This window comes from Myxocyprinus asiaticus, chromosome 17 (genome assembly GCF_019703515.2).
Source record: "Myxocyprinus asiaticus isolate MX2 ecotype Aquarium Trade chromosome 17, UBuf_Myxa_2, whole genome shotgun sequence".
Taxonomy (NCBI): Eukaryota; Metazoa; Chordata; class Actinopteri; order Cypriniformes; family Catostomidae; genus Myxocyprinus; species Myxocyprinus asiaticus.
In genome coordinates, this window is record NC_059360.1 from 39,378,119 (window position 1) to 39,396,422 (window position 18,304).

Below are 18,304 nucleotides of genomic sequence, written 5' to 3' on the forward strand. Positions count from 1 at the left end.
AGCCTTGGCCTTCCTGATGCCTCTTTTCAGGTTGGCTCTGCCAATGCTGTATTGTGCCCCATCACCGGACCTGAAAGCGGTGTTTCTGTCCCTGAGCAGGCACTGGACTTCTTTAGTCATCCAGGGCTTCTGGTTGGGATTTACCCGAATACACCTGTCCACAATGACAGTGTCTGTGCAGTGCTTAATATAGCACAGGACAGTTGTTGTGTATTCCTCCAGGTCCTGATGCTCAAAAATGTCCCAGTTTGTTCTCTCAAAACAGTCCCGCAGCTGATGAGAGGCACCTTCGGGCCACATTTTAACAGTCTTAGATGTGGTAAGAGCACTTTTCCTGAGGGGGGTGTATGCCGGGATTAAAAGCAGGGACATATGGTCAGACTGGCCCAGGTGTGGTAGTGTTTTAGCCCTGAGCCCCTGTTTGATGTTAGAGTAAACCTTGTCCAGTGTATTTGCTCCTCTAGTAGCACACCTTACATGCTGATGGAATTTAGGGAGCACTACTTTTAGATCAGCATGGATGAAGTCCCCCGCTATGATGTGAACAGCCTCAGGATACATGCTCTGTTGCCTGCTAATGATGTTATATAAATATCCAAGAGCCGAGTTAGCATTAGCATCCGGTGGAATATACACAGCAGTTATCATGACCACAGTAAACTCTCAGGGAAGATATATCGGCCTGCATTTAACAGTCACAAACTCCAGATCCGGGGAGCAGTGACTGTCTACAGTTTTAGTGTTAGTACACCAACTGCTGTTTACAAACAAGCATAACCCCCCTCCTTTGCTCTTACCGGAGTCTCTGGTCCTATCATGCCGGTGTACTATGCGGTCTGCTAGCTCGATAGCTGAATCCGGAATGAGTGAATGAAGCCAGGTCTCTGTGATTAACATAATGCAACTGTCCTTAAAAGAAAAGGTTAGAGTGGGCAAAGAAACACAGACATTGGACAACAGATAATTGGAAAAGAGTGTTATGGATCTTAACCCCATTGAGCATTTGTGGGATCAGCTAGACTGTAAGGTGCGTGAGAAGTACACGACAAGACCGCCACATCTATGGCAAGTGCTACAGGAAGCGTGGGGTGAAATGTCACCTGAGTATCTGGACAAACTGACAGCTAGAATGCCAAGGATCTGCAAAGCTGTCATTGCTGCACATGGAGGATTTTTTGATGAGAACTCTTTGAAGTAGTTTAAGAAGTTCTGAACATTTTTTCAGTACTTTTTCACATTATTATTGTCCTGACTATACATTGTGATCAGCTGAATGCCACTTTAGTGAATAAAAGTACCAATTTCTTTCCATAAGAGCAAAATCTGTACATTATTCCAAACTATTGGCTGCCAGTGTATGTATGTATGTATGTGTGTGTGTGTGTGTGTGTGTGTGTGTGTGTCACTTGTATGTGTGTGTGTGTGTGTGTGTGTGTGTGTGTCATATGTCACTTGACTGAAATGTTTCTCATGATCTTAAAAACTTTTAGATCTGAAGGCGTATTCTTTAATGTCTCAAATGAGTTTCGTAGACAAAAATATAATTGTGCCAACATATTAATTGATTTCATTACAAAACTAAAATTGTATATAAAATAAAAACAATTTTTTTTTTTTTTTAAATGGATGACTTTGACTGAATAATAAAGAAAAGTAGCCAATAAGCGCCAGGCATAGATGGGAACTGCATCAATACTGTTTAAAAAGCATCCCAGGCTCGAATTGGTTGAGAAAATGCCAAGAGTAAATTTCTGCAAATTCTAGGCAAAGGGTGGCTATTTTGAAGATGCTAAAATATAACACAGTTTTGATTCATTTTGGATTTTTATAGTCACAACATAATTCCCAGTTCCATTTCTGTTATTACATAGTTTAGATGACTTTACTATTTACTATTATTCTAAAATGTGAAGAAAAAAAATGTAATTAAAGAATAAGTGACCCTAAACTTTTGACCAGTAGTGTGTGTGTGTGTGTACACACACACACACACACACACACACGACACACACACACACACACACAGTACTGTGCAGAAGTTTTAGGCACTAGGAAAAATGTTGCATAGTGAGGATTTCTTCAAAAATAATGCCATAAATAGTTTTAATTTATCTGTTAACTTCATACAAAGTCCAGTAAACAAAAATACTAAATCAATATTTGGAGTGACCTCCTTTGCTTTCAAAACAGCATTAATTCTCCTAGGTACACCTGGACACAGTTTTTATTGGTTGTTGGCAGATGGGTCGTTCAAAGCTTCTTGGAGAATTTGCCATAGTTCTGTTTATTTAGGCTGTTTCAGTTGCTTCTGTCTCTTCGTGTAATCCCAGACTGACTTGATGGGCTTTGTGGGGGCCATACATGCCACCTGTTGCAGGGCTCCCTGTTCTTCTGTTCTATTCTATTTGCAAAAGGAATGTTTGGGAGTTTAAATGTATATTTCCTATTGACACACTAAAGCTGAAGATATCAATAACCATTCTAAAACAAATGTTTTTGTGAAACATCTTATGTGCCTAAGACTTTTGCGCAGTACTGTGTGTGTGTATATGTTTATATATGTTTATAATAAGAGTCCCCAAATTTTTCAGGCTTGTTTATCGTTAAAAGTCACACATAACGACATTTATTTTTCATCTGGTTATCATTGGTATTTTGCTCTGTTTATATATATAAACAGAGAAGCTGCGCCCTCTCAGCTGCTTCCTTTTACAGTTTAATAATCGCATAAGGCCATAGTGATTCATGTTTCTCTATAAGACCTCTTCAAATTAAAATTAAGACTTTTGGTATATCATTTAAGTTATTTAAGACTTTTTATGGCCTTAAATTATGAAACCCAAATTTAAGACATTTTAAGACTTTTTAAGGACCCGTGGACACCCTGCAGACCTGAGTCACTATTCACTTGCATTATGGAAAATAAACCCTATAAAGACTAAAAATGTTGTGTTCCATGACAGAAACAAAGTCCTATGGGCTTGGAGCGACATTAGGGCGAGTAAACAAAAGACAGAATTTTAATTTTTGGGCGAACTGTTCCTTAAAGCTCCCTTTTAATGTTTGTCAAGGTTTCTTGTACCAAAAACCCTTTTAATTTATTTTTACATGACCCTACATTTTGCATCTCCTCTCAGAGTCTTTAGCAGTAAATGGGTGAGTTTTGCTACTGTACCTTTAAGACTTGTAGGTCAGTGACCACTGCTATGATTGGCTACTTTCTTCACATGTGAAATGAGCAAGGGAAAGGGAACACCACAGGAAAATTGTTAAATACAGATTTGGTGTTGATATGTAAACGTGGGCAGTTCTGACACCATAACCGTGACATGTTCCGAATAAGCTGTTTTGCAGCTTAGTTTGCATATATGAGCTGAGTGGACTGGAGGAAGCTTTGCGTTGTGAACGAGTTTATTGAGAAAAAAAACTAAAATGTATTAGGCGTATTTGCTAAGGTGAGCAGACTTACGAATTTATACCTATGATACATACTTGAGACCTGAGCCATATCCAGGGACCAGAATATCATAGAGACTTGACTTAATGCCCTAGCAACCACACAGCAACACACTGACAACCACAGATAAAGCCCTAGAAGTATGGAAGCCACTTTTGCAAAGGCAATATCTCCATTACTTTCAGAAAAAAATTTAAACTTTATTTTAAAAGAGTTGTTTTGCATAATTTATGGCAGAGCACCCATCCACCAAAATCCAACATAAAAAGCAATGCAAGGAATATGGAAATCAGTGCCCTTCCTGCCTCTCCTACAGTCATATATCCCTACAGAGCTGTTTGCATAAGAAACCATGACATGCAAAGGCAACACTGATCACTGCGCTGGAAACACACACACCACTACTTATTGATGTCTGAGCTGGCAAACAGCACTTAGATAAGGCACGTAAACTAAAACTTTAGAATTGCTATGTTTTAAAGAGTTCAATAGTCGGGTTCTGGAAATAAAAATCCCATTAATTTTCTCTATAGAGAAATAGATTTTAACAATAACATATAAACCTTTCAATTTAGACCTACCTGTGCTCTGAGATTAAGTGATGGTATTCTTCTGAAGTCACAAGACAGTGTGAATTCAAATTCTTTAAACAAAGAAAACATTTTTTAGGTGATTAACTACACTACCCATAATCCCCAAGAGATCCACCAATCAGAGAAGTCGCTGTTACCATGAAAACGTAAATCATGGTAAAATAGCTCAGCAGAAGCTGCTCACTCACATGAAGCATTGCAGTTGTTCTCCCTACACTTTCAAACTATATTTTTGCACATCTCTGTATATTTTGCAATAAACTTAAAATGTATTGTTTTTATACTTATCAATGACTACAATTCAATAGTTTTACACTGTACCTGCATTTCTGGTTTGAATAAGTAATTCACAATGCTTTATTTGAAGAGTAGTATGCAGCAGTACATAATGTTGTACCTTTGTATTTTTTTCTGCATCAAATACAAATTTGTAATGTTATGATTAATCTGGTTGGTTTGGTTTATGGCTTAGAAATGGCTTCTTGAAATCCTTCAGGAAGAAACTGAATGGAAAATATATTTCCGGAACCAATTCAGCTGAAAAAGTGGGTGTTCACAGTTGTGCTCTATTTGACACTGTGCTAAGTTTAGATCTCTGTGGTAGTCTTGCATGACGCACCTGTTGAGTGACCAGCAAAGTCCTCACAGTGGTGAATTATAGATAAGAAGCTGGACAAGAATTGCGACAGGTGATTGTGACATTAGGCACAAAAGAAAGGCACAGTGACACCAGGACAGAGCGCAAGGAGATCAGCTGACGGCTAAACTCGAACACTCTATGATTTATTCATTCATTTTCCTGACATTTGCATGTGTACTCTCTGCGTTCATGATGAAGCAGACAAGGGAAGGTTTCCAAGGCCAATAGGTTGCTATAAAGCAGTAGATCTCAACTGGTGGGTAGTGAGTGACCCAAAAAAAGGGTTACAGGTCTGTTCATGGAAAGCATAGAAAAAAACCCAATGCTAAATGCAAATAATAAATAATTGAGATGAACGAAAAAACTGAAAGAAAAGACTATTAAATAAATTACCTGTAATAGTCCAAAGTGGATGAAACAAAAGCAAGGGTGGGCCAAAAAGCCTAATAAGAACACTTGACTGTGCCAAAACAGGGCAGAACAGGTTGACGGCAGCTGATAAAGGAATTCAAATACAATCCATCCATGAGATCATTAGGGCTGGACACTATGACTCATTCTAAGACTCACCCCTCCTACTGTACTCAGCTTTAGTTCATGAAAACTCTGTAAGGACTTCAGGACTGAGTTTTATTGGCACACAGCAGCAGCAGCACTTTTCCCAAATTAAATAACTGGTACACAGTTAAAGGAATTTGAAGGAGAACAGGATATGCCTTGCTCTTTTCAAATAAGAGTTTGATGTACTATGAAGACTCTAACATTCATAACGCAAAGCTCCCACTACCCAGTCCACCAAGATCATTTATTCAAAATAAACAGAAAAAATGAGTCATAGATATCAATGTAAGAACCATAAGCACATTAAAATGAAATCACCCACATTCACACATCAATGGCTATTCAGTACCTTGGCCGACCCTGATGAATGTCAGGGTGAACTGCGTTGGTACAAAAAGTGTCTTTTAAGTGATTTTCCACTTTTCTATCTTGCATCTAAATATTAATCTATGAAAATGAGTTCTGAGCTTCAGAATGGCATGTGTGTCCTTACCCCTGACTGCAGATCCTTCAGTGTGTGCGTGAGGATGATTTTGAAAACTGCATGGGAGCGACTGCTTTCTTCATTCATATTGGTGGCGGCAACGGTGCGGGATTTATTCCCCTCAGACATCAAGGACTCAATGTCCTTTAGGTTGGAAAAAGGACATGATTCAAAAATCCACCATGCTTTAAAGATCAGGACAACTACACACTCTTTCTGGGGGGAAAATGCTATCTATGATTGCACAGAGTATCTCATTAAGTAAAATCTTTTTAGATATTTTGTTCTAAATGATTCCATACCTTGTAACTTTCTACTGCAAGCCTGGACAGTCCATCTACATAAGGTCCCAAAACGTTATGCTCTCTCACTCTCAAGGCCTGCCGACTCCTGCAGAAACAAGGCAAACAGGAGTTGTGTAAGATCAAAATCAACATTAGAGTGCTGCTCAGAGATTAAACATAAGACACAATAGGCTTCACCCTTTGGGGTCCAGCAGGTCCCGGACTTTCTCATTGTAGATTTCCATATAAGAGACTTCTACGGTGAAGCTCTCCTCCTCCCGTTGATGTTGTATGGTCCGTTCAAACAGGGAGCTACAGAGGCGGGGAATCAGACCGGGCTGGTCCACCGAACCCATCATGGTGTACGACTTCCCAGAGCCTGGGAGAAATTACATCAAAACAAAGGAAATTATCTCATAATAAAAAAAAAAATAATTAAAAAAATGACATTGACAAGTCACATTTAAAGTCAATATGAAATCAAAATTAACTAGGTTTGGGATAGATGCCATTTTCACGTATAGATAATCAGAAACATTTTCCAATTGAATATCAATATATATCATGATTTTCTATTTTTTTTTTAAGATATAAATAGGGTTGCTCATTGCACAATAATCTTCTTGTCTTTCAAACATATTTCTCAACACAACTTTGGTAAAGTGTGAGCGACAGAGTTAATTAAAGTGGGTCGCACACGGACGTGTCTGACAGACGACATGGCGCATTCTAAAATTTGAAACTATTTTCTATGAATGTATGTACGCAAACACCGTGGCCTCACCGTCTCCGGAGGCTGTTAAAAATATCAGTTTCAGTAAATGTTATGCCACCCCCCTTGTGGTCTCCCAAAGCTATTACGTCAGACTACATTCAATGGAATGCAACTGGCATTGAATTGAAGGCACACAAATTAGGCTTCTAATTTTAATGTCAGCTGATGTTAATATATTTATGCCTCAAATATGTATCAATAAAATAATGTGTAGATCATTAATCGATATTTTAGGACATCACTCAAATCTACCCTTTTTACTTTCTTAATAAACATTCTTGGTCTTGTTGTAAACAATTCATCAGTGCACATTATTCCAAAGAAAAACAAATATTTGTCTCTTTATCCAAAATATAAAAACTCCGCCTCTGAAATTACTTACTTTTATAGCTGACGTCATCAAGCACTCTTATTTATTAACCCCTCCCCTTCAACCACCAGTCATTAAAAGACCACTTTTCAAAATCCAGTAAATTCCAAATGAATAAAATCAAGTCCCATCCTGCATTCTTTCTTGAATCGGACATACATTGTTAGTGATCGACTGATATTTGTAAAAAAAAATTGTTTACAATCGATGCGATTCATTTTATGTTTAAATGTCCAATAACCAATATGCAGAAGCGATATTTAATAATTATTTCATTTTTGCACAATGGTAACTAAACCATTAGAACATAATAGTATTAGCCTATGAATATTTGAATAATACCAATATAAGTAATACTATATTAGATAAGTATACTATATTAAAACCGATTATCAGTCAATCTCTATTTTTTATCTCTATAAAATGGCTGCGTACGTCATTTTTAAGTTAACTTTAAAAAAAAAAATAAAAAAAATTGGCCACCATGAACATAACCAAAGGTCACTGCATACTAAGCATTACTTACCAGTCTGCCCATATGCAAAAATACAGGCGTTGTAACCCTGAAAAGCGTTGTGCAAAAGACTCTCCCCAAGGCACTGAAACACTACATCCTGACCTGCAGAAACACGATCGAAGGACAATTAATCTAGAAGTCTTGAAGTACTGCAACAGAAAACACAGTCGAGTCTGTCAAACAAAGCTTTGCTTACATGTTACAATAATCCATTCTAAGAAAAAATGGGTTTGCTTTTAGCAAACATAAAATCATTTCAAGACAGAATTCTTGAAATCAATCACTTGTCCTAAAGAATGTCACAACTTGTCATTGTAAACATTAAAACCATGGCTCGAGTTGAGGGGGGATGCGAGGGGATGGCATCCCCCTTGTTGCAAGAAATACCAAAAAGCATCCCCCTTGTAAAACCACCATCCCCCCTTACCATCCCCTTTAGATTAATTGTATCATGTATAACTTAGAACTAATCATACAAGTAAAATAATAAATCTTCTACGTTTGATAAATAACAGACTTTAAATAACAGCGATTTGCCGGTCAGAATTAGATTTTGACATTGCCAGATTTCTATAGGTGAACTCCCCCAATCAGATCTTGACACATGTACAGTTTGGAAATATTCTGCCAGGGTGACACTTTAGTCACACAATCTGGCAACACTGAGCATGTGAGTTCTCTCTCCACTGCGAAAAGTTGCCGTTTTTTCTGAAAACACTGGCAAACAGGTATGTCAGAGTTTGATTTGTCCTTCCTAGTGTTCACATGAAACTTGCGCCACTGAAGGTAATGCAAGATTTCAAAAGTTTTGCGCACTTTCAAAAATGGCCAAGAGAACACTATAAGGAAAGGTTTTGTTTTACTTTAAAAAAAAAAAAATTTAAAAAAAGAGAGAGAACAGAATGTAAGGTATGACAAGTGTACAGTTACAACGTGTACATGTTTTTAACTCAAACAATTTTCAGGGTTTCACCCATAAAACGCTTTTGTGTGTAGAACAACTTTTCTACACCACTGTTTAAGCATCCTTCATAGAAACAGCCCAAACTTCCTTTACTAGTCAGTTATTGGAGTAGAAAAAAATGTGTGTCTGTGACAGTGGGCGAGAGATCTAGAAAAAACCCTTTTTCATGATTATAACAATTATAAGAATTATAACGATTATAATTATTTTCACAAGATTCATCATAATACAATAACAGAGGGTAACAGTTGCATATTATGGCCATGTGTCCTAATGGTCAATGATGAAGTGATGTTAATTTTTGTCCAGATCTATTAAATGAAAAATACATTTAAAAAAAATGCAATTCACACAAACCATTTACTTGAATACATCTCTTCTATGATGAGCATATCATCATAGTTTAGAGTCATACAGATATTTTTTCTGGGGCTTAAAAGTGAAAAATGTCATGTGGTGTCCAGAGACAAAAGCTGAAATTCATAAAAAAAAAAAAAAACAGTGAAACTTTCACTTTTTCAACATTGTTTTTTTTTTTTTTTTTTTTTTTTTTTTTACAAATTGACCACTGATTAAAACTGAAGGTGACACAGTGCTCATGTCCTGAAAAATGTCTCTTTCAACAGAAGGTCTTGATTTGACAACAAAACTTTATCTTCACTAGCACCCCCAGCACAAGAACCACCATGACAATAAGATACAGGTGGATACTTGGTACTGAACCAAGAAATAAACAAAAAGGTTGGTTGCTTCCAGGAACTAACCAGCAAACTTCTTGGTTTCTGACTCATCCATGGACCAAAAACAGTGATCGTAGGCGAATACCTTGACAAAACAGAAAGCAAAAGGTAAACACATTTCTGCTTTGCATTTCATTTATTCCATTCATAAAAAAATAAAAAAAATAGTCTTTTCATGATAAGAACGTGGCAGAAATGAGTGCTGTACCTTTGGCTGACCCCTGCTACAAGACGATCCAACATGTCGGCGAGAAGGTGCACATGGCGAAAAAAAGGGGAAAAACAGAATTTGTTTAAAAGTAGCAAATCACTGTTATGCATACAGTTCATTAGAAACCAATGTACAAGATGAGATAACATTCAAACACACAAATACCATAATAATCACCATGGTTTTATAGTTACAGTACCATATTTTTAGACATGTACCATGGTAACACAATTGTTCTTTTTATTTTTTTTTTTTTTTTTTAAGTACCACATTTACATTTATTCAATTGGCTTATCTAAAGCAACAGTGTTTTCATGGTATCCATTTTATTAGTATGTGTGACCTTGTTGTTAGTGCCCTACTATACCGGTTTAGCTATAGGAACACTGTACACTGGTAATACTTGGCTGTTGTTGTTTTTCTGGTCATGTACCATAGTAATATCACATATTTTAAGATACAGTACAGCGGTGAAATCAGATGGTAATACTATAAATACCATGGTATATAAATATGCTAATCATTCAGTACATTGGTATTACCATCAGATACAATCACTGAACCATGGTACTGCCACAGTATTTTTGGTCTAAGGGAAGAAGCCTGTCAATTTCTCTTACATCAATTATTCCAGGCACTTTAGACTTCATAAATGCTATGTTAAATGCTAATTCTACAAATTCTGTGGACCCACTGACTTAAGGCAGACCAAAATAGCATGTCATCACCATGAACGTACTCAAATGGGAACTAGGAACTGCCAGCTCTGCACACAATCACATATCCTGAGTCCATGTCATCAGCTGTACTTTGCTCAGTGGACCTGAACACAAACACACCATCTCTCAGTGAGAAAGCCCTGCCGTTTACAGGGTAAATATGAATTACAATGCCTAACTCAAAGTTGTGTTATCTGTAGAGGGCACCTCAATGGCTTTGCACTGCACTCTGTAAACACAATGACCTATATAAGTACTACTGACAGACTGTGGGAGCGTATTGAAGGATCCTAATCACTCACAAAGGGATGACTTTCTAGACCCAATTAGATTCATTTCTAATGTTTTTCTCAGAGTATTGAAAACAAACTGAAAAAGATGACAGAAAACAACTATATCTAATTAAAAATCAATTAGTCCACCCAATATTTGTGTTCTGTACACTATGCACTTTCTGTGCTATTTAGAGTAAAGTATCAAGCCAATAGCTTAGCAACATGCTAACATCATGCTAACAATGCATCACATCTTTCTTTAAACAGAATATTCAACAAGAAAAATAAATGTAGGACTGGATTTTATCCATCAGTAATTGACTGGACTTACAAAAAGTAAATGTAGGGGTGGGGCTCAAAAATGAGGTGAAAAAGTTACTTCACTTTGATACAAAGACAAAAAAAAAAATTATTTGTAATAATGCACTGATGAATTGTGCACAATAAGACCAGGAGAATGTATTAAGAAAGTAAACACGGTCAGTTTAGATTTTATGATGACTTTAAGAATCCCATCATTAATGAGTTCTTCCACAATGTACAATAATTGCCATTTTTTATGCCCGCTGCACATATAAAAAAATAAACCACCCTTAACAAACCAATCAGCATTGGTGACTCTTTCTCTATTCCCAGTCAAGAAAATGTACATCAGTTATGCAAGTCACTGAAGCGTATATAGCACTGGCAGTGTACAGTGAGCAAACTAACAAGCAACGGAAGGAAAGCTGGGGCAAAATATGCTCAGATTCAGTTCCAATGACCCCGGGCTCAGCTTGTCGTTTAAAATCAGGCCATGCCACACTTGTGGTATAATAAGTTGCATGATGACGTCCCCGTTACACCACACAGAGAACTGGGGGAGATGTTGCCCCCCGAAGGATGTGTCAGGCTGAGCTTCATCTTGGTTTCCTGGAGGAGGTCTGGCACATGGTGTGGACACACATACACGGCGATACACAGAAAGCTGCTTTGGAGGAAGCTATACATCCACCGCTAGAAAAATTTCAAGTTTTTGAGTGACAGCCCTTCAGTTCTGACATACAAGCATAGATCAAGATCAAAATAAAGTGGCGACTATTCTTAGAAAATAATCTTGCCTCTGTAAAATCTATATTAATTCATTCCGGTGACTGCATCCAAAATCTGTCCACTCTATAGTTTTTCCATCTCTTCAGGGTATAAAGTGTGTGTTACGCCTTCCAGATTTTTCAGGGTACAACAAATCGGATTACAAGCATCACGGGAACATAACGCATGTTTTCCAAGACACCTATGGGCAGATTTCTGATTCTTAAGGAGTTCTCCAAAAACACTCAACACTAGTTTTGAGAGTGTGTGTGAATAATGAGTGTAATTATGAGTGGGTTCACTGGGTGGTGTTCTACACCCAGACTACTGTTCATGCTTGTAGCTCACACTGGTGGCACCACCTTTCCCAAACAATTGTTCCAAGCCCTAGTGACTTTTACCTTGTACTATCTGGAATATCCTACAGCTAAACCTCTAGTCATCTCTTATCATATCTGACTCTCCTATATGACACACAATCTATGACAGAATGGACAGAGTACCTACATTAATCATTCTGAAATAAAGACACGGAGTAGCAACATTTCTGAAGGCTTATCTATCTTAGGCATTCAAAACATTTTAAAAAGCCTGCAAAGCTTTTGCAAAGACTTCGTACATTAGGTGCATATTTCAGGACTAAAGGTACTGATGCTACTAAATGAATTACATTTAACTTATCTACATTTAATGGAACAAATATAACTTTTTGTTTGTTGTGTAGCTGGGTCATTCTGTGTGGACTCAACCAGAGGTCCCCGGCTCAAAATTTTGCTTTAGATAATGTTTTACATAAATTATGTTGAAAGGCAAATATTAAATGCCATAGATTAGTAGATTAATCCATTGTTTTGTAGAATGGGGGGTGGGGTTGTATTTTTAATTGTCAAAATGACAATTTTTACCTGTGATTTTACCTGAAGAAAAAAAAAAAAAAAAGTATAGCTTTGACTAAAGTTTAAAAAAAAAGGGTCACTATTTTTACACAGACAAGTACGTCCAAAAATGGGAAAACACACTTTGTGTTGTTTTATCCAAAGTTGGATTGCCTATGACTCCCAAAGTATTAAATATATCCCAATATCCTTTTAGATTCTGGTTCAGAACTTTCCAGTTTTCAATTTCTGACTATTGTTTGTTGGACAAGAAGATAAACTAGCTCCATACAGTGTGACCAACATTTGGTTTTCATCCATTGAAAATGTGTAAAATTCAAGGATTTAACTATATAGGGCCTTACAAATAAAGAGATACCAAGTTTATTCTGAACCAGAATCTAACAGGATATTAAGATATCTTTAATACTTCTAGATTTATAGGCACTCCAACTTTGGAAAAACACCCCACCCTAAATATTTGGACTCCATTAGTATATAATGCAACAAGTGGTGCAGTCAACTGATTTTAGTAATAGACATACTGTCTGTGTAACATGACACTTACACCTTTGTTAGGTTATTTTTTGACATGTAGTTTTGCTCAAATCATAGACAAAATTTGTCATTATGACCCCTTTCTACAAAATAATGGATTGCTCTGTAAATATTGATCCGTGGCATTTAATATTTTGGATTTCATTATTTATGTTTATCTTTCTTCACAAAATCTAACATTTCAGCCAGGGACGTTTCTGAAATCTGGTAGATCTGACTTGGAATAACCCAGCTAACTACTTTAAGTGTAGCTTGTCTAGTTTAACTACTTTAAATGATGAGCTGGTTCAAAGCAGCTTCTTATAAGGTCTTACACAATGTTTAAGCAGATATGCTGTTTTAACTGTCCAATGATGGCGGTCATGACAACAGAGTTACAACCTCAGGAAAGCTGGCAGCTGCTCCCTCTCCAACTCAAGATTTCCAAATATTACTCGATTAATCCCACAATGCATCACTGTGTTATTCTAGCACGACAGTCTTGTACATCTGCACAGGGAGAGATCGTCTGAGCCAACTGTAAAAATGAAAAGTGTGTATGCACTCTCTCTACACCGTCAGAGCCTGTGTTCCCAAAAGAGTCTCATTGTAAAACACGTTAATCCAAAGATGCAGTCATGTGGTTATTACCCCAAAAATGCCTTAGTGACATGTGAGACCAATCGCTAAGAGATACCGGGATCAGTGGAGTGTTTTGGGTCTTGGCTTTGGGGGGCTTTTCAGTCCGTTAATCACACAAGCTCTCTCATGATGTCATCGTGTAGCCTCGTGAGTAATCCTGTATGTTGCTTAATGACAGTGTTATTGTGGGAGTGAGTTAGAGGGCTTCCTGATATGAGGCAGAGCATAGTCCTCAGCTGCTGTGGCAGACACATACTCTCACTTTCTGTATCACTTGCAAAGACAAAAACATTCATTTCGAGAGTGACAGTTTGGCAGTGGGCAACACAGACTCGCAGCGCACATTCCCTTCCCCCAAACCAGCTATATTAAGCAGCTCTTGTAGCCCATTTAGCAAACCTTTTACAGCCAAACAAATGAAATTATTATGTAGCTATGCGATAATGTGCAGGAATAATGTCATGCTTCCAAATGTGCATTAAATAAACTATATTTGTACATTTTCTGAAGAAAATCCATGATGCTAGGGTGTTTTGCAGCTGGCTGCAACTCTGGTCCCTCTGTCTCCTAAATAAGCCACGCCATCTGAGGTATCATTCATTTCCTTCGCACAAACAGTAAAGATACATGCTCAAGTTTAATATACATTATAAGGGGTTTATTTAAATCCCTAACCCTAAGTATGAGCAATAATAATAGTGATGCTTGCCTTACCAAAAACACTAATTATCTAGTAAAAATACTTTTATGTTGTGGCAAAGTTGTGGCTGAACATCGCCTCAAAGCTCATTCATATGTAAATACACAAGCTTGCAAATGGTTTTGTTTGCCACAAGTTTACCACATAATAACTGCAAGTTTGTCACAAACAGGTTTCCAAGGGTATAAAAAATAAAAAATTAGGAAACTTTAAAAAGAACTAGGCTTTAAGAGGAGGAGGCTCCTACGAAAGCCTTTGTCAAAAGTAAATAATGGCTATTTTTCTTACCAGGATCTTCCCTTCCCCCACTCACTCCACTGGCATTGCCAACAATGAGGAAATCACCAGTTTGGTTCAGTGCTATAATAGGTTACAAATGAAATCAAGACCAAAGTGCCACTGGTGGAATATAAAAACCACAGTGTCACCATTGAGGGAAAAACCCTCCATATACAAGCTAAAAAGTGGTGGTCTATTTGAGAAAGTCTGAGCTTGCAAATTTTAGTCAAGCAAAACAAGCTACTGGCGTCAATCTGTCTTCGAACGACATCAAACGCACGTTTAATTCCATTGCATTCAATCAAGCTTTCATGCAATGTCAGGAAGCATTCCAGAACCGTTAGGAGAAACATGCTTGCAATTCCATTTTGTGGTTGCTAATGCATTTGCTTGCTGCCTCATCTGCACAGACTGTCCTAATATTCTTAATAAGCCTGGATGCTTTGAGAAAGTATTTCCTACAGAAAATCGTTTAAATCTCTTCTTCTAAAGAGTGTATCGACCACTTTGGGCCAAAGTGTCGACTCAAGGCCAGGAACATAAATCCTTTGTCTGCATTCTTCAAGAAACTCAAGTCTGAGAATAAGAAGGGAGCCATGAACCTCAAGTCAGGGTGTCAGTTAGCTGGTAAATACTGTTTTTATGACTGTTAAAATGGCCCAATGTTTGACAATGTTGTGGCTCTATGTTTGAACTTACTGCTCTTGAACAGGCCGAGGGCAACCTCCTGCTCTCCAAGGCACATTTTTCACATGACGTGAAGCTGATTTTTCTCAGCTGAAGCTCCCCAAGAGTGACAGAATGCCCAGGTTATTTAAGGGGTCATGACATACTCTTTTTTTAATAATGTTATTATCTTCCCTGAGGTCCACTAAGACTGTTAGTAAAGTTTTTGTGCACCAAAGAGTCATAATTTAGTCACATATAATAATTTTACACCCTGTCTCTGACCCTCTGTCTGAAACGCTCTGTTTTAAGCTGCCTGGCCCTTTAAGACTTCAATGTAAACACCCACTGTTGTGATTGGCTAACACTGTGCAGCCCTTCCAATACAACCATATTTGAAACTCAATCTGAAAATAAAATGAACAAACTCCACACAACATAAACTAAATTTCAGGGTTAACACATAATTTACACCCAACACATTTTATCTGAATGTATCAAACTGTTCGCTCATTCATGACATATAAAAAATTCATGAATGAAATTGGTTACTTACAGTTTTTCATCCAATAGTAAAATTGTATCTGCCCCATCTTTCAATAACAGTTCCTTTGCAATACCTGAATCATATTGTGACTGTTTCACAAGCAATTCACACCAAAATCTTCTGAATACACAAATGTAATTCAACCCACGGTGATGTTGGGTGCTTCAACAGGCCAAAGTGGAGACACTGGTCTTCTCACATTTTCCCAGTTTGTTAACACACAGAAGGGCATGTGTTTCTCCCAGTCAGTGGCAGCAGCAGACATGTATTTGCCGCTTTTAAAACACAGCGCACATCACCAAAAACACATCAAAACAATCAAAGACTTCTATCGAGTGTACGTTTACAAAAGACCAACAATTAAAAATAGCACAGATGAGTGCAAAAAAGGTACAGGACGCCTTCCAAACAGCAAGACAGCGCAGCTGAATGTAACACAATTGGGGTCTCCATTTTAGAGTTATAACTTGACATTGCGTGTTTTAAAAGCGGCACGAGATGTATCCTAGTGGTCAAAGCAGTTCATCTAGTGCAAGTTTATGTAGAAAAACATTTAAAACCAGACAGGCACATGAAGGTGTTCTATGTAAGTCCACTTTGGATGAATCTCCCATGACAGGCCCAACTCCTCTTCACCTGTGTGACTGACTGAGCACCAATGGACGGGGCCAAGGGTGCAACGATGAAAAATAGGCATTGCATATGCAGATGTATTTGGTCCTTGTGGCGTCACAAGTTCCACAAATTCCAAATGAGCCGTTTTTGCTGCTTGGTTTAAATAAATGCTCTTTTTCTATTAAGGAGGACGTTTTCAGTTCTGAAACTTACAGTATGTTTTAATAGTACAATGACCTCTTATTAGTGCCTGACTGATTTATTTGTCGGCCAATATTATCGGACAGTGGTTCTGCAGATAGTGCGGTGTTAAGCTGTGTCTTCTCGGTAAGTTGCAAACTAGTTTGTAAAATACATACATACTGGAAAGTTAATACAAAATGACCCCATCATTTTCCTTTTTCAATATAACTAATTTAACATTAACCCTGTCCCTGACAACCATGTCACTCATGTTTATCACATCTGTTTGTTGTTAGCCAGCTATAGTTTGTCAGTGCAATCAGTAATGTAGTCGACTGAAAGGTAAACAGATCATCAGCAGACAATGGTGAGATGGTCGACTGTGTCTGTTTAGTGTTGATTTCATGCTACATTGTTACCTAGTTGGTGAGAGTCAATGCTGGAAAGTAAATAAACAACGTCCATCTTTTACTCTCCGTAACAACGAGCTTATAGCTAACTAGCTAACCACGTAGCTACTTTCATACCTTTCAGCGGAGTGGAAGCTAATGTGTAAACATGTATTCACCAAATGGTTTTGTTCAGAATTCGCAGTTTGGTAACCCCTTCAACCGAACAATTCCAGTCATTGCATTTACAAAATGCAATATTTAAAAGTCTGGTTTTCCACCGCTGAAAGTTTCCCCTGAACTTGTATAGCAGAATACGGTGTAACACCACTGCCGCTGTTTAGCTCTTGACTCGGCAGGTGTAAATGCTTCTTGTTTTACAACCTGCCCCTAATTGACTGCCAGTATTAAAATAGTCAGCATCTGACTGGTACTAAACAGTACTACTGATTTTATTTAGCTATAATTTTAATTTATTATTTATTTAAATGGTCAGCCATTGACTGATACTGAACATACAGTACCGATGTTTATTTAGCTATTTGTATTTTTATTTATTCTTTATTTTCTCAGTGTTCATCTCTAGAATTTGTTGACAATGTATAATAATAATAATAATGCCAAATATTCTTTGATAAAAATATTTAAGAAAGCAGTCTTCTGAGTACCTTACACATTCCACATAGAAAAGGTCTGTTTTCATTCCAGCAAAAAAAATTTACTATTTACATATCAGTAATCTGTGAATTTTCCCCCTCTAAAATCGGTGTTTGGTATCAGTCTCAAAAATCACATATCGATCGGGCTCTACCTCTTATATGTCAAAAGATCAAGGAAAATTTGATTCCTCATGTTTAAAACAAAAAGTTTAATACATTTCTGTAACATTTTTAAAGGTCCCCCCAGTTATAATTGTTGCCACATACCTGTACTGTAAGATTCAAGAGTCTTTTGTAAGAAGGCTGGCATATAACATTTATAGACTAAGAGGTAGTACATGATGCATTCCAGATAATGTGCTATTTCAGCTACATCTGTGATCAAGGGAATTTTTAATAGTATTTCATGTTATAAAGAACTGGTAATGTAATATGTACAGGCTATTGAGAATAAGGCTTGTCTTCTTAGATACACCTAAACTCATTCTGACTACAGTATGTCTCACTGTTTGTAACTTGTTTGGTGCTTTCAGGTGGGATGGTCATAGTCT

At 37.4% G+C, this 18,304-nt stretch overlaps 1 protein-coding gene across 4 annotated transcripts in view; it reads right to left on the bottom strand.

The window, feature by feature from the left end:
* The window catches only part of LOC127454683 (kinesin-like protein KIF13B), a 64,990-nt gene that overhangs the window by 34,706 nt on the left and 11,980 nt on the right, over positions 1–18,304 (bottom strand). For 3 of the 4 annotated variants that reach the window (XM_051722038.1, XM_051722039.1, XM_051722037.1), the window contains exons 3-8: positions 9,594–9,609; positions 9,410–9,470; positions 7,691–7,783; positions 6,218–6,398; positions 6,038–6,125; positions 5,745–5,879 (exon numbers count right to left, since the gene is read on the bottom strand). In XM_051722038.1, the coding sequence (XP_051577998.1) occupies positions 5,745–5,879; positions 6,038–6,125; positions 6,218–6,398; positions 7,691–7,783; positions 9,410–9,470; positions 9,594–9,609 (574 nt within the window). Of the gene's footprint in view, positions 1–5,744; positions 5,880–6,037; positions 6,126–6,217; positions 6,399–7,690; positions 7,831–9,409; positions 9,471–9,593; positions 9,610–18,304 lie in introns of all 4 variants that reach the window. The other variant, XM_051722040.1, reaches the window with a different exon arrangement.